Source organism: Cydia splendana, chromosome 12 (genome assembly GCF_910591565.1).
Source record: "Cydia splendana chromosome 12, ilCydSple1.2, whole genome shotgun sequence".
NCBI classification, from domain to species: Eukaryota; Metazoa; Arthropoda; class Insecta; order Lepidoptera; family Tortricidae; genus Cydia; species Cydia splendana.
Genome location: NC_085971.1, coordinates 11,418,475 through 11,435,454, shown reverse-complemented (window position 1 = coordinate 11,435,454; position 16,980 = coordinate 11,418,475). Strand labels below are relative to the sequence as shown.

The 16,980-nt window shown below is 36.7% G+C and overlaps 2 protein-coding genes across 2 annotated transcripts; one reads left to right on the top strand and one right to left on the bottom strand.

Annotated features, from left to right (window-relative positions):
* Nucleotides 1-375: 375 nt before the first annotated feature.
* On the top strand, nt 376-15,420 carry LOC134795475 (WASH complex subunit 5). Its single transcript, XM_063767324.1, has 11 exons — nt 376-644; nt 993-1,095; nt 1,500-1,691; nt 2,497-2,708; nt 2,985-4,402; nt 4,538-4,806; nt 5,346-5,473; nt 12,463-12,864; nt 13,295-13,521; nt 14,184-14,334; nt 15,169-15,420. Exons 1-11 carry the CDS (start codon nt 523-525, stop codon nt 15,308-15,310), a joined length of 3,366 nt encoding a protein of 1,121 aa, XP_063623394.1. The 5' UTR covers nt 376-522; the 3' UTR covers nt 15,311-15,420.
* LOC134795477 (leukocyte receptor cluster member 1 homolog) lies at nt 15,348-16,953 on the bottom strand. Its single transcript, XM_063767325.1, has 2 exons — nt 16,794-16,953; nt 15,348-16,375 (listed from the first exon to the last, which is right to left on the bottom strand). Exons 1-2 carry the CDS (start codon nt 16,814-16,816, stop codon nt 15,496-15,498), a joined length of 903 nt encoding a protein of 300 aa, XP_063623395.1. The 5' UTR covers nt 16,817-16,953; the 3' UTR covers nt 15,348-15,495.
* Nucleotides 16,954-16,980: the final 27 nt, after the last annotated feature.

The following is a 16,980-nucleotide window of genomic DNA, read 5'->3' as shown; positions in this document are numbered from 1 at the left end:
GTGCGAGTCGGACTCGCGCACGAAGGGTTCCGTACCATTACGCAAAAAACGGCCAAAAAAAAACATGGCAACAGTTTAGTATGATTTTTTTTTAGTTCCATATTATTTAATTTCTACTATTTTATGTCGCACTACACATCATCTGTGAAAAGTTCAATCACGGTTCATGAGATACAGCCTGTGGTAAGTTGGTAACAGCCGAGCGGAGCCGAGTTTGACCGATCTCAGGAGTTTCGCACCCCTGCTATAATGTAGATGTTTAAGTTAAAATGTGGTAATTTTAGATTAAGATATGGTAACTCTGAAAACTGTCAAGTTGACAGTATGTATTTATGTATTTTTCTTTCGAAAAGTTGTAAATCTATTTATGTATGAAAAGTTGTGTTGTACTCTTTAATTAATATTGTGTTTATTTTATTATTAATTATATAATTATTCTGTGTTAATCGATAGCTTAACTAAAGATGTGATATGATAAAAACAGTTGTGTTAATTTTCTAGTACTAAATCACAGTTCACAGGATGAGGGTTTTTATGGCAGAGGATAATCTTTGTGCTCAAAATTTATTAAAACTAGTTTCACACGGCAATGCTATAATAGCAGAAATCCTAAGGCTTAAGGATTATATCCCGCCAATATTTTTGTAAGTAATTTTATTGATGAAGTAAATACAGTTTTATTCTTGTAGTTTCTACATATAGTAGGTACACCTCATTTTAAATAATTACATATCGAATGTAGAGGTCTTATTTTATAATATGAACTTCTTTATTAATAACGAACAAAATAAAAAAAAAACTATTTTTTTATTTATAATACAATTCAATGAGTTTCTAAGACATCCCTTGAGATGAGACCTACAAAATGTATGCATAAATATGAATACTTAATAGCCGGGTCCACACAGAACGAGCATACGCGCGAGGCAATGTTCTTAGGATTTGTGTGTGAGGAAATTGCCCAGCTGATGGGTTAATTTTTATTGTTGCAGCTTAGAAAATAAAGAACTTCAGCAAAAGTATCAACATGTTATCATGGATTTTGTATATTTCAAAATTGCCGACAACCAGGAAAAGAAAATCAATATGAATGTGGTAATTAGTCCTAATTAGTCATTAACAAAACTATTATAATGTTCTTTAAAACCTTGGTCTAAGTTTTAATGATATACTTCACATATTTATGATATTTAGTTGTGGAAAATATGTTACTGTTACTGAATATTTATTTACAGATATCAGCCAAAATAAGGGTGACTTTTTCATGTATTCATGTGTAAAATTTATTGAACGTAATTTTGTATTTTTCTGCAACAGTTAATATGAACAAGTAACTAGACCTAAGATCATCAGGATTCAATATCAATGCTTTAAAATTGCATCATGGATAATTTCACATGGATTTGTTAATTGCTGAATTTTCTTGATATCTACCTACTTCGGTCTATGTTTAGATGTTTAGCAGTGGACTGATAGTGATGATGACACTCTTTTTACAGAAACTGCAAGATTTGGATGATGATCTCAAAGAAAAGTATCTAGAAATAATAAACCGCTTTTACTTGCTGTTTGAAAACATTCATCAATACATAATAGATCTGAACTCATTTGTGGAGCAGCTATATGATGGGGCATTCATTCAGCAAAACATTGAGACTGTCATGAAAGATGTTGAAGGAAAACAACTACTGGTATGGAATTTATAATATCATAATTATTTTTCTCAAAAATGGACGGCAAAGTCGACTTTGCCGTTTAAAAAATAGGTTGCGAAGCGCGTAGTTTATGGTCAGTCAAAAATTAAAAAGTTAAAAACATTGCAGTCTCGATTTTGGGACTGCAATGTTGCATACAAATTCCATTATTTGTCGAGTTCCAAACTTTTTAAAAGTTGAAATGGCCATATCAAATGAAGGCACAGGCCCATTAAACAGCCAAACAGATGATTAGTACCGCAACTATTTAGCTGTCTCAAATAGGTTGGCGTATTTTCGGCAGAAAAATACACTTCTATTTTTTTATTAAAAAAATAAAAAGGCGTCAAAGCTAATTTTTTCAATTGTTTCTACTTTTTTCTGTGAAAATATATACGCAAGAAAGTTGCTTTTGTAAAATATTTCTATGATATTTATATTTCTTGCACCATTTTTGAGAAAAGCACTATATATGACTCGGCTGGAAGCCTACTTGCTGGCTTCGGATTCAATTAAACGGACTCCCAAGGTCGTCCGTTTAAAACGAATCCTCAGCCTGCAAGTAGCTACTTCCGAGCCTCGACAATAATGTACTATTATTTTGTTTATACAACCGGGCTAACATAACTGGCTGTTAAGTCGCAACTTAGTAATTTTTCTCACAAGCAACTTGAGTCATGTTTTCAAATACAGACCTTGCTATGTAGACAATAAGGTTCAAATTCTAAATAGTTTGTTTGTTAAAATAAATTATAACATATTTTTGGACTTAGCTCTTGATACTGTTTTATGTAATTTCCAGTGTGAGTCTCTTTACTTGTATGGCTCCATGCTGCTGCTGTGTGACCTCTACATACCAGGAATAATACGAGAAAGACTGCTAGTAGCCTTCTACCGCTACAGTACCAGTCAATCCCAGTCTAATGTTGACGATGTGTGTAAGCTACTGCGGGACACGGGATACGATCAGTTACACAGAAAGAGGCCTGCTGACTATCCAGTTGAATATTTTGGGTAAGCAACTTTTTTACTAGGTACTGAAGACTAGCTAAAAGAAGACTATTAATGTCAAAGAAAATAAGGCGCCACCCATCAAGAATACATGAGACTGCAATATCTGTTATACAATCGCCATCAAATATATCAGAGTGGTCAAGGTGTTTAAAAATATCTGAACATGCACTTTAACATCTTGATAATAGAGGTTTATCTTGGCTCCAATATATCTGATGGCGATTGTAATAAATATAATTAGGTACCTTAATAACCTTTTTTAATTTGCTATTTTAGGCGCATAAATATCCACCCATACTTCATCGAAAAAGTGGTTGGAAAGTTGAGATCAGAGGACATTTACAACCAATTAGCCGTGTACACGATGCCCGAACACCAGGCCTCCGCGCTCGCCACGCAGGCTAGCATGCTCGTGGTCTGTCTATTCTTCATACCGCAGTACCTACATAACGATGTTTCCAAAATGAGAGAGATAGCCGATAAATTCTTCCCAAGCAACTGGATCGTCCCTATCTACATGGGGGTCACCATCAATGTCATAGATTATTGGGAGAATTTCAAAGCTGCGAAATCCGCACTCAGCAATACTTGCAACAGTAAGATGGTCAAAGAGGTGTTCTCTAAAAGGGGAAGCGCCATACCCATGCTGATAAACAAAACTCATCAGCTTTTAAAGGAAGGCGTGATGACTGACGATTTTGTTCTGGACAACATCAATAAAATACTGAATTTGCTGATAAATTCAAACTTCGTTTTACGCTGGCTTTTGCTGCATAATAGCAACGTGATATTTTACGATAATAATAAAAAGAGCAAGCAACTAAAGGAGCTAGTCATAAAAGAGTCCAACTATGATGCGCTGAAAATTTTAGAGCTGCTTATAAGCACTGCTGAGTTAGAATTGAAGGTCAGAGAAATGCTGAACAGATTACTAGAAAGCAGGAACGAAACTTGGAATACTAGTAAAGCTGAAGCATTGGACGCTCTGAACAATTTAGCAGAACTGTTCTCAGGTGACAAATCCTTCGCAAAAGTCCAAGGGAATGACCAGTTAAAGCAATGGTTCACCAATATTGCAAATCAGATCAAATCAGTTGGTGATTCGATCAGCACTAAGTCTATGAAGAAAATTACGCAGCTTATACAGGCTTTAGATGAAGTTGAAGAATTTCATAGTATCAAAAGCACTTCCACAGTTCTACAGTTCCTTTCAGAAACCAAAGACGCATTAAAAAATGCACTCAGAGCTGCGTCGTTGAAAGACGACTCTCTAGTGACTCTGGAAATTGCAGCTGATGTAAGTTACGCGTGGTGCATAATCGATTCATACACGCAGTTCATGCAAGAAAGTATAAAAGACAACCCTGCAGTCACAAGTAGATTGAGAGCCCTATTTCTTAAGCTTGCTAGTGCCATGGAAATACCACTTCTAAGAATAAACCAGGCTCATAGTGATGATCTTGTGTCAGTGTCACAGTACTACAGTAATGAATTGATAAAGTATATCCAGAAGGTGCTACAGATTATTCCGGAGATGGTATTTAGTATAGTCGAGAAAATTATCGATCTACAGACTTGGACTATTAAGGAAATACCGACGAGGCTAGATAAGGAGAGGCTAAAGGAATTTGCTCAGCTGGAGCACAGAATGGAGGTCGCGAGGCTTACACACTCCGCGTCTACATTCACGACCGGTGAGTTTATAATCCGATGAAAACCAAAAACAATACCAATATTATGGTTTATCTACAAGCTGGTAGGTAGCTCATATTTGTGTATGGGTCTCAAGTAAGTAGGTATTTTTCTAATTAATTAAATTTTAATTTAAGGTATCCTGGACATGCGCTCTACTCTAGTAGGCGTCATAAGAGTAGACCCAGCAGAACTATTAGAAGAAGGCTTGCTAAAAGAGCTTGACACCCACATTAGCAAGAAGTTTGTAGAATTCCTGGAACCCCAGACTAAGAAACCGTTAGCTCCAAACACGTTGCTATCACGACTACAGAAGTTGGCGGAAAGTATGGATGGTTATAAACGATCTCTGGAGTATATCCAAGATTACATTAACATGCATGGTTTACGGATTTGGCAAAAACAGGTATGCACAAGGAAACTTGATAAAATTTTTGGCGTTGCTATTCTCAAAGGTACGTAAGTCTCAAAGGCGTTTTTTTATCCCCTGCGGCAGAAATATAACATTAATTATCTTATTAATAATGTCCTACTTTTAATTTAAGCAACGACCGACACACGCGGTTGGAGTGCTCTGTGCACACAAGTACCTACTTCACCTACTTGTCATATCTTGGTCATACCTATGACCAAGCCGCCTTCGTCGGATCAAACCGTTGATAATTCATTAAAGGCCATGTCAACCATGGGGTCTGTTTTGTACGGTTTATTAAAATTGAGCCTTATCACTTTGAAGTAAAGTTCAAAATCGTTGTGGGAAATAAACATTAAGTAGATTGGGTACCTATGCAAATGCGTATAGTTACATAAATTTAGGAAAGATAACTTCCTTATGATAGCCGCATGAACCAGTAGCCACCTTTATTGCGTCAGTTTGGCCCGAGGGAAATAGAGTCAGATGTAAAAAGTCAGACATACATTTTTTACTTTTTAAATTGTTTGAAGGTATCTGCCATAATCGTCGACAGTGTTTCCAAAGAGATCAGCTTGCGTAAAGGCGTGATGCTGTACAGCCCCTCCGCTGGGTTCATGGGGAGCCTTGCGAGACAAATTGTGCAGCTTACTGATGCAAGGTACTTTATTCTTCTTCTACCTAGCGTTAGGTTATTCCCACTAGTTACCACCAAGTTCTTACCAGTGGTAACTACTGGGATTTTTTTTCCCACCTTTTACCACTGGTAACTACTGGGAAAAAAAAATCCCACTAGTTACCACCAACTCGGCTTGCTGGTAACTACTGGGAATTTTTATTCCCAGTAGTTACCACCAAATTATTGTTAGAATTCAATACTAATAAAAACAGTATAAATAGTATAGTATAAATGTAGCGTGCTGTAATAAATAATTATGTGTCAGTTAGTGATTCAGTAAACTGCTTTAAAAGTGATCAAAAATATTAAAACAGTTTTACCGGTATACGTGTAAAAACTAAAATAGAAGAGTCTCATTCTAGTTAAGTAGAAATTAACTTATTATCCGGATTAAATTTATCTTATTACCTAACAAATAGTACCTGATGCCCCTCTGGTAGAGTGTTATTACCATCCCGCTAGCGTGGGTGATTAAGCAATCGAGCCAACCAGCGTAACATGACCGAGCGATGTACTACCCGAGCGTAATTGGAAATTCCAATTTGGAATGCGAGCCTATGCTGGTTAGCCCGAGCAGTCAGCCCATCCGAAGCGCGCCCTAAGCGGTTTTAATAACAACCATGCCCTGTAGTTATTTATATAGCCTGACTACAAATTATGAATACCTACATATTCGAGCTCTGCGTCGTGTTATAATAGAACGAAATGAAGTAGCTGTAAATAATAAAACGAAATCAATTCTGTCGGTTTTTGACTGATTTGTTTGTTCGTTTGTATAAATATGTAATTCAATTTACGATTATGTAATAAGATAAATTTAATCCGGATAATAAGTTAATTTCCACTTAACTAGAATGAGACTCTTCTATTTTAGTTTTTACACTTATACCGGTAAAACTGTTTTAATCTTCGAGCAACACGGAAGGGAGGCGGCATTCGCACTATTTCCCCTCTGCCGAGGTACAAGATTAGCGCGTCAATCTAATCTAGCGCGGGTAATAAAACTAGTTGCACTTGGATTTTTCACTAGACCGAGTCCAAACGCGCGCGTGAACACTGCTGCACAAAAATGCCTGTTTGCTCGGTTTTTTGTTATAAAAAGAGGTCGGGGACATCAAATGTACAAAAAGAAAGTGTTACATTTGACCTGTAATATTTTTTTTTACATATCATACGTTTAATTACATTCAAACACAATTATTATATTTTAGTCTCATGTAATTGTTGGATTTATCGATTTTGCTCGCTCAGTACAAATTGCGGATCGGTCGAGCGACAAATCCGACTTCTCATCTCTCAGAATACAATAACATACTTCAACGAAAATGTGTTAGTGTGCGTGTTGAGACACTTGTCACTCGTCCGTACACAAAAAGAGATCGAGGTTTGCAAGATTTGTCTTTGACGTGTGTCATTTTCTATGTATTTGTGTCGTCATTACAGATTGGATTTTGTATGTAAGTGTGTGAGAAGTGCGACTGTGTGCACCTTTCCCCCCGCGAAAAATGGCAGAAAGATTTGTACGGTGAGATATCGCTTTTAGCTAGTTTGTTAGTGCACGACACCTTGCACTTTGTGACTATGCGCTGAAACTTGGCACAGTTGATTCTTAGCTGGTCATGAGCAGATACAGACCGGGAGACCTCGAGAGCCACGTCTCATTTAGTGGGGGGGAGGGGGGAAGTTCGACGCCGCCGCGCTTCACTTGGAGCAACATTTCTCTAAAACTGTACCTATTAGGGCATGTGATATATCATTTTCGGTTAAATTAAGGATGAGGAATTTTTTTTTGGAACCAAAACAATGCACTTTCTAACAAAAAAAAACATAAAGTAGAAAAGACAAAAAAACGTATCTTGGATTTTTTCATAATTACCAATTTTTTTTTTAAGTGTATTAGGAATCTGAAAACAAAAAATATAGTTGTAAAGCTACACTTATTACGTTTAAGAAAATATATAGTTTATTATACAAAACTGTTGATAAATGGGAGATAAAAAATAATATTAAGCGTGGGCCAGAGTGATCTCAATACAAAATATTATGAATGTGGGAAAGTTACTTATAATTTGTTCTACAATCGTTTATTTTTTAGTTTTTCGTAAATAACTCGTAAACGGTAGCCCACAGCAAAAAAATATCTTTTACGTAAATAATCTGTTTCAGATTTCTTATAAAATAAGTGCTCCTTTTTTTCGCTAAGGTCAATATTAAAAAAAATATTGAAGGGAGAAAATAAATACTAAGGTCCTCTTTTTTAGTCATTCGTAAATAACTCGTAAAGGATGTCCAATAGCAAAAAATATTTTAACACAAGAATAATTAGCATAAAATTTCCTACAAAAAAGGTTATTCAAACTTTTTCGCTAGGATCAATATTTAAAAAGGGGACCTTAGAATTTATTTTCTCTCTTTAATATCGTGTTTAATATTGATCCTAGCGAAAAAGTTCGAATGACCTTTTTTGTAGGAAATTTTATGTAAATTATTCATGTACTAAAAATTTTTTTGCTATTGGCCTTCGTTTACGAGTTATTTACGAATGACTAAAAAAGGGGACCTAAGTATTTATTTTCTCCCTTCAATATTTTTTTTAATATTGATGGTACCGAAAAACAGTAGTACTTATTTTATAAGAAATCTGAAACAGATTATTTACGTAAAAGATATTTTTTTGCTGTGGGCTATCGTTTACGAGTTATTTACGAAAAACAAGAAAAATAAACGATTGTAGAACAAATTATAAGTAACTTTCCCACATTCATAATATTTTGTATTGAGATCACTCTGACCCACGCTTAATATTATTTTTTATCTCCCATTTATCAACAGTTTTGTATATTAAACTATATATTTTCTTAGACGTAATAAGTGTAGCTTTACGACTGTATTTTTTGTTTTCAGATTCCTGCTACACTTTAAAAAAAAATTGGTAATTATGAAAAAATCAAAAATACGTTTTTTAGTCTTTTCTACTTTATGCTTTTTTTTGTTAGAAAGTGCATTGTTTTTGTTCCAAAACTAGATTCCTCATCCTTAATTTATCCGAAAATGATATATTACATTCCCTAATAGGTATAGTTTTAGAGAAATGTTGCTCCAAGTGAAGCGCGGCAGCGTCGAACTGTCCCCCTCCCCCCTCACTAAATGAGAGGTGGCTCTGGACGGCTCCCGGTCTGTATCTGCTCAAGACCAGCTAAGAATCAACTGTGCCAAGTTTCAGCGCATAGTCTCAAAGTGCAAGGTCCCCATACAACGGTGTGCAGTAACAAAGCAGCTATTTGGCCCCTCCCTTTAGATGTGTCGGAAGCCGGTGTTGCTCGAAGGTTTTAATATTTTTGATCACTTTTAGAGCAGTTTATTGAATCACTAACTGACATATAATTATTTATTACAGCACGCTACATTTATACTGTACTATTTATACTGTTTTCTTAGTATTGAATTCTAACAATATTTTGGTGGTAACTACTGGGAAAAAAAATTCCCACCTTTTACCAGTGGTAACTACTGGGAATAAAAATTCCCAGTAGTTACCACCAAGGCGAGTTGGTGGTAACTAGTGGGATTTTTATTTCCCAGTAGTTACCAGTGGTAAAAGGTAGGAAAAAATTCCCAGTAGTTACCACTGGTAAGAACTTGGTGGTAACTAACCGTGGGAATAACCCCTAGCGTTATCCCGGCCTTTGCCAGGGTCCGCTTTCCTACTTGATTTGCTTTCCTCCACTTTGCGCGATCTTGGGCGTCGTTTCGTGTGAGCCCGTTCAGGCTCATATCTGCTTTCACGACATCGAGCCATCGCTTTTTGGTCTGCCTTGAGGTCGGGAGTCGTCAAGGGCTAGGTTAAGGCATATGTTTCTTACGTAGTCAGTAGTGTATGCAAGGTACTTTATTGCTTATCATATATATAAAATTGAAAAACCAGAACGGGATAAAAAACGAGCGAAGAAGCGAGATGGCGCCTTACAAACATCTAAAAAAGTTTTTGACACGTATCTCGAATACGACGCACGTATGATAACATAAAACTGTTTAAATCATTATCTAAATATGAGAATAGAACTAGAGCATAAAAACTATCGCTTTCGATGCGTATTTAATTTACAATAAGCAAAAGAAATTTTCATAACAATCTTCATTTTACGATGATCGGCTATTTCCGGCAACTCTCGGTTAGTTTCGTTTCGGTGGTGGTACAGACAAAATTATTTGATGTGGTGCTACAGACATACCAAATGTATATGTTTGTCATGTTGGTATACAGTTATTGCGGCGTTTTATTACACGAAGTAAAATAAAAAGTGCCGCCAACCTCAATCTTAGTCTATGCCCATACGAGTGACTTATGCCATACATGACATCAATCAAATTAGTATTATCGTATGATTATCGTGTTAATAATTTGTATTTTATTGTTTTAAATTTCTTTTTGAGTTATATTATTCAGATTGGCTTTCACGGCGTCGGCAAACATTGCCATTCGTCCGGGGAACGGGCTGCCGAGTTGGGCCAAAAACACAAAGTTGATAGCAAGGATGGTGCCCGTAATCATCCCGTAATAATGTGTGTGTGATAATTATACTTTAATGACTTTAGAGATATAACCAATTCGGGAACTGTTTTCTCGCGTAATACGATACGACTCAACCAGGTAGGATTTTTTCTTCTTGCTGAACAGTCACCATCAGATATATCGGAGCGGCCGAGGTATTAACAAATATCTGAACAATGTAAATTATAATTATAATGTAGTTAAAGTGCATGTTCAGATATTTTTGAGCGACCTTGGTGGCTCCGATATATATATTATCTAATGGCGACTACACATTCATGAAGCAAATGTAGGGTTGGCATTTGAATATGGAGGGGGGGGGGGGGGTAAGGGGGTAAGGGTGGTATTTTATAGGGGTTGGTCACCCCTTTCAAATGACACCCGGAATGAAATGAAATTACGTGTGACGGAACGAAATACAGTACCAGAGTCACCATTAGGTACGACGACGAGCGAAGCGAGGAGGAGTGTTAGGTATCTTGCGTTCACAACACACCCGACTCGCTGTCAAAAAAGAAATACAGTGGTCAAAAACATGTATACGGACAAAGTGCTCAAAAATATGTATACGAAATTTTCTAAGTCCAAATTGGTTACCCTTTCGTACACTTTGTTTTATTGAACATAACCCCAAAAATTAAAAATAAATTTTTCGTGGTAACTATTGATTTCCTAACTTTCCCTCCCTGACCCTCCCGGTCGGGGGGGTTCCTACCCCCTCCCCTTCCCACCCCCTCCCCCTTCCCTATAATTCGTAATTCAAATGCAACCCTCAAATGTACAGTCAGCATCAAATACATATATAGTGACGGCTAAAGTAGCCGAATATATCGTAATATAACTTTGTTGCCATAGAAATAAGGATGTGTTCCGTTATAGTGGTGATATATTTGGGCATTGGAGAGACCAAAGCGGCTCAGCTTCAGAGGCTCGGATACGAGCCGTGAAGAGAGCGTACTTGGACCTCCTAGGTATCGCTGGAACGACGTAGTTGCTCCAGACCTGCTCAACCTCGGTCATGTCGACTGGCGAGAGCTATCGCAAGATCGGGAAACATGGCGTGATCTGGTGTCGGAGGACAGGACTCATTTTGGGTCGTTGCGTCACCGTAGCCGTCGTAAGTAATGTCAATATCCAGAAAGGGAAATGGGGACTACTTACGTTTGTATGAAAATGCGATTTATGGGCGGTGGTCGTACATATTCGTCTTAAGGCGGAAATTAATCTAATGAACGTTTTTGCAATTGGGCTTATTTTTTTATTTTTTTTTATTAGCCTATGTGTGTGTCCCACTGCTGGGCAAAGGCCTCCCCTCTCCCTTTCCAATCCTCCCTGTGCTGAGCAAGATCCCGCCAATCCCGCTGGAATGCATCCAGGTCGTCCCGCCATCTCTTTCTCGGTCTGCCTCTGCCTCGACTACCCTGGGGATGCCAGCTAGTGGCTATTTTGGCCCATCTGTCATCATGCATCCGGCAGACATGTCCATGTCCAATTGGGCTTATAAAAATAAATAATAATTTTATGTTGAACCAAGTTTTAAATAAATACCTACGTAGATGAAAAAATACAAGCTTGCCTTTTATCAAATCACATAATTTTTTGAGAAATACATATGCGAATTAAGTTATCCAAATATCGGTAACAAATAAGAAGTCCCTATCACAGTTATAAACCTGGCAGGGTTCAATACATAATAATATCGGTATTTAACTAAACATAAGACAAACTCTTTATTTCATTTACGCGAGCGGAGCTGCGGGCCCGTCTAGTTTATTATAGGGACTGTAATATTTAACTGAAGTAGGTACGAGTATATCGTCTGGTGACAACCAAAATTCCCTAATTACCACCAGCCATAATGAACCGAATCAATACTTACGTATGGTTGATTTTTGTTTAATATTTTTTTAGTAATTAGTGAGTTTTGGTTGTCATCTGACGATATGCAATAACAAACCGCCACACACAGTTGACACATTAGGTATTGTGGATAGGAGTTGCACACACGTTCCGGTTGGTACGCATGTGGTGCGCATACACATAAAGTCATTGATTTGATTGATTGATTAACTGACGTCACTTCAGGAAGGTGTACTGATACTCTAGCTGTCTGTATCTTTAGGTATTTAAATAAAAGTAAACAAAATCTACACTCAAATGACTCCTTAAGCCAGTTGAGGGTAGATGAAAACATTACATGATCAAATAATGTAGGTTAAAGTCAGGTCATTCAATGACTGATCCAGGCGAATTTGTATTTGGTTGGTTAACCAATAAATGTTATAACTACCCGAAAATTCGCAAATTGTTTGTTGTACGTTTTACTCAGTTAAGTGTTGTGCAAGGAATTGTGTCTGATCCTTAAATAATTCTTTATATATTAACCTATTCTGATAATTTTGTTTAATTTTCATGACAGGGTGTGCTGCTACATCGGCATTTGTACCGCATGGTACGACATCAAAACTCAAACTGAAATAGTGAACACAAAAACTTTCGCAAAACTGAACGAAGCTATAGGAGTGGTGGGTCTTCACGGCCTGGACACCTTGTTCGGGTTCATGATTAAAAACCAACTACATACAGTGCAGGACATATTCAGAACAGCACAAGAGAAGATCAACGTTAACACGTTAAACGCTGATGTTAAAGACACTGAACTCGCAATAACTAAGGGACAGAAGGTTTTCCAGCAGTTAGCGGATGCTTTAGTGCTGATTGGGAGTTTACAAGTTCTCAGAAGGCATATAGCGTACCAATTGAATATCTCAGCGAAGTTTGACTCTGCTCATTTGGAGGCCTCTCTGCAGACGATGAATGAGTAAGGATTGTTTTACTTAACTTTTTTAACCTCGTGAACACTTTAAACGAAACGGGACGTTATCTTGTAAATTATTCAACGTTCTGACATTTCAGACTTGACATAGCGACCATGATAGTCTCAGGATTAAACAAGCGGATATCAACATATCATAGCTTGATGTACCTAATGTGCAATTTTCTTTGAGATAACCTTACCTGATGTACCTATAATACCTCGCTATATCCAAACGCTAGACGATGTTTCTATCCGCTTTCTTTGGTCAATTTTGCTAAAACCATTTAAATGCATGTCCGGAATGTTGGAAGGTAATGACATAATATGTAGGTACAATGATTACAATTAAATAGTTATATAAAAAATGTTAAAATGATCTCTAAGACACTGTCAATGGTCACAAATTAAAAAACGTATATTTTTTCATTTACAGAGCATTACTAAACGAATTTAAATCCGAGGATCCCGAGTCAAAACAGAGATTGACATCAGAGCTTTTGAAGTACTTGGAAGACTATCTGGTGAGGTGTGGAATTTACGAACCATTCGACAAAATCTACATCAGGAACGCAACGGAATTCAACATCTTTGTCGTTGGCCGTGTCTGTGCCACGTTATTGATATCTCAGCTGGGCAAAATGCAATTTTGCACTTCTACTGGTACGTAAATCAATAAGGGATAAATCAGTTCAGTCTTTGCTATGAAGGGAGACTGTCCCGCGCTCATAGCAAGTATACTATAGATAAAGTTGCCACATGCATGCGCTCGTGAGGGACTGAACTTATTACGTAAATCGATGAATTAAATTAAATCCTGCCAAAAAACAACTTCGTAATTTAGTCGTGTTCATTGTTGCCCACCAACGTGGTGGCACCAAGCATTGGTGGGTAAGAAAGATCAATACGTCTACCTTTTGACGTAGCACTTAGGACTTTTTAGAGGTAGGCAGAAATGAAAAAAAAAACAATACCCCTTTTTTGGGCAGTCGTGTAATGAAATTAACTATGACAAGGACAAACAATAATAGCGCTTTCTCTGCTACTCCTACTGAAAGTTCCATAAGACCATATATCTCGTACGCTCATCCCACCTTCCGCCTTGTCGCCTCTACAGTATTGTTGCTAGGTCCCTCGGAACAATTTTACCAGCGTCAATGTACACAGTACCTTAATACATGGGCAATAAGGTCGAGAATACATATTTTTGCCACTTTATCCGTGTCGGTATTTAACCTTACTTTGACTGTACCTTACCTTGACTGCACCTATATCGCGGGAACCTGTGTACAGTATCTATATTTTTAACCTTATTATCCTTGCAGGCGACCTTATTGCAAGGAAACCTGGTGACAACATTGATGGCTACCCGCTTTTGGTGGGCATATACACGCTTCTGCGCCAAGCTGGAAAGGATAACATCGAGACATTTGTTGGGTTCTTGAGTGTCTATATGAAAGGCATTAGTTTATCCAAGTGAGTATGGAAGGCGGACGTTTATAATGGTCCAAGTTTTAATAAACATAGAATAAGTAACTAAACTACAGGAAATTCCTTGCCTAATATTTTAGCTATTCTGATTGAAAACGACGCTGTTTGTTAAACTGTAGGTAGTACTAGAATTAGGTTGCTTCTAGTGATTGCCTTTTGATCGTCGAGTTTCAGTTCAAAATTAACGTCCATGCATTCCAATAAGGTATTTCGGGTTTAAGCATTAAGAAAATCGATTGCAGTAAATAAGAAGTATCTAATTGATTATTATCGACTGTCTGAGGCTATTAATATACAGTAAAAACTGATTGAAATATTTTTGATGTCCAACGCGACTATAATAAGGCGACACGTGTTGTGCGTTCCATGACAATTTTGACGTAACTAGTTGGGTGGTGCATCGAATTCTAATGCCCCCATTACGCTATTGTTATGATGTCCTTAACCTTTTGAACGCCACAGACGGCAATTGACGTCAACGCAAAATCGTGATAACGACGCCAAAGACGGCATTTGACGTCGATCGTTTTTTGATGAAAATCTACTGAAAAATACCCCACTTTTAGGTTGGCATTATTTATTCACATAACTAAATTTTACCCCCGTGGCGTTAGTGGCACGGCAAATGGATGCACCGTTTGGCGCGTTCAAAATAAACCTTTCCCCCTTTTTATATTTTTGCCTAATCATTGTGACTATTGAGCACCATACCAAGGAGGGTCTACTGATCTACTCACTACCTTCCCTTTTTATGTAAAATCAAAGGTTAATTTATAACAAGTCAATATTAAAATAATGTTATGTTATTCATGTTTTCAGATCAAAATCATCAGATGGATCTTGTGAGGGTGCCATGGTTGGAAGAGTGTTAGAAATATTCTGCGAAACATTCAAGTACAATTACAATAAAATTGAGGATAAACTCCCGATTGCTATGCTGACGCAAACATTCCAGAAATAATTCATGCCAAGCATTTATATATAAGCAAACGACTATAGTTAAGAATACTGTTTATATATTTCATAAATTATAATCATCTTGTTATTTTGATATAAATTTAGTTTCATGAACTTTGTTTATTTATTTAACTTTAGTGTAATCTTTAAACATATGCATTTCTTAAAATAAGAGCAGTTTCATGTCTCTTAAGTATAATTTTGCCTGGCAAGCTCTGGATTGAATTGGGAATTATATTTTGGTTTAACTCTTGTCACACCAGAATCTGGCTGCTTTTGAGTAGTTGTAGGATTGAGGCCACTCAAAAACATCTCCGTCTTCAGTTTCTCTTGTTGTTCTCTTTTCAGCCGTTCCTCTCTAAGCTTCAGAAGCTTCTTTTGTTTTTCATCTTTGTCTCTCTTGTGCTTTTTACTTTTATGTTTATGTTTACTCTTTCTTTCTGGACTAGTCACAGCCATTTCTATTTTCTTTGTACTTTTACTTGTAGTCACAATATTGTTTTTTCCACTACAATATTGAATAAACTTCTGAATTGGATCTAACTTTTGCTTAGCCTTCCAAGCAACTTCTCCATTCTTGATATCACTCTCTTTTGTCCTAGGTTTGCCATCTTCATCTCTTAGTACCAATTTGTCATAAGTATCCTTAATTTCACCGGACCTAGAAAACCTAGATGCATCTGGTAACACTTCATACCAATTTTTCTTTTTGAGTGCTTCATTTGTATCCTGTCCCAGATAAGTTAGGTAACCAATTTTCTTTTCATATTCTTCCTTTTTTTCTTTTACTTCTTTATCATGATCTTTATTTGTTGCTTTAACTGCATGTTCTAAGTCAACAAATAAATTGATATGCTCTTGTTGTTGAGGTTGGGATGTTTCAGGTTGAGGCTCTTGATCACTGATGCCTAGCTCTAGCAACTTTTGCTTACTTTTATGTTTCAGAATGTTGAGTCTGGCTTCCCGATCTGCATTTTCAATTCTTAATCTCTCTTCTTTTTCTTTTTCTGCTGCTTCAGCTTCATCTCTTCTTACTCTTGCAATATTCTCTTTTGTCCTTACATGCCATCTGAAATTAAAATTATGTGTTTAATTCCGATGGTCAAACAAATGTTTTACTGTGCTGATAGAGTATATATTATGTTACAATCACCATCAGATAGTTTTATCAGAGTGAATGTGGTGCTCACAAGTATTTGAATAAGATTGAAGTCTAGCTTTAGAGTACATGGTAGGATATTTTTGGGCACACTGCATAGTACAGGTATATCTGATGTTGACTGCATAAAAATATATAATGTCACATATTTGTTTAGAATAACAATCTGTGAGTAAACCTAAACTTTTAAACATGATCCTTTAGAGTTTTTGAGTATCTCGTTACAGGATACTTCAGGAATACACAATTTAGGCAGTGTAAATTGGCAGGCAATTTTATTGAAGTTTGATTTTAATACAAGGGATATTCAATTAGTTAAACTACTTGCCTTTTTTTAGGTAGGATATTCATTGTGAAATCTTCCCCGCTTTGGTCGTAATGGAGCAACAACTAGAATTAACAATAAAATAAATATTGCTATTGATGGATTTCATTAAATAAAAACATTTCAGTTTCATTGACGTTTCTGATGTTCCATAAACAAGCTAGGTTTGACAGATATCGGAAGTATAAAT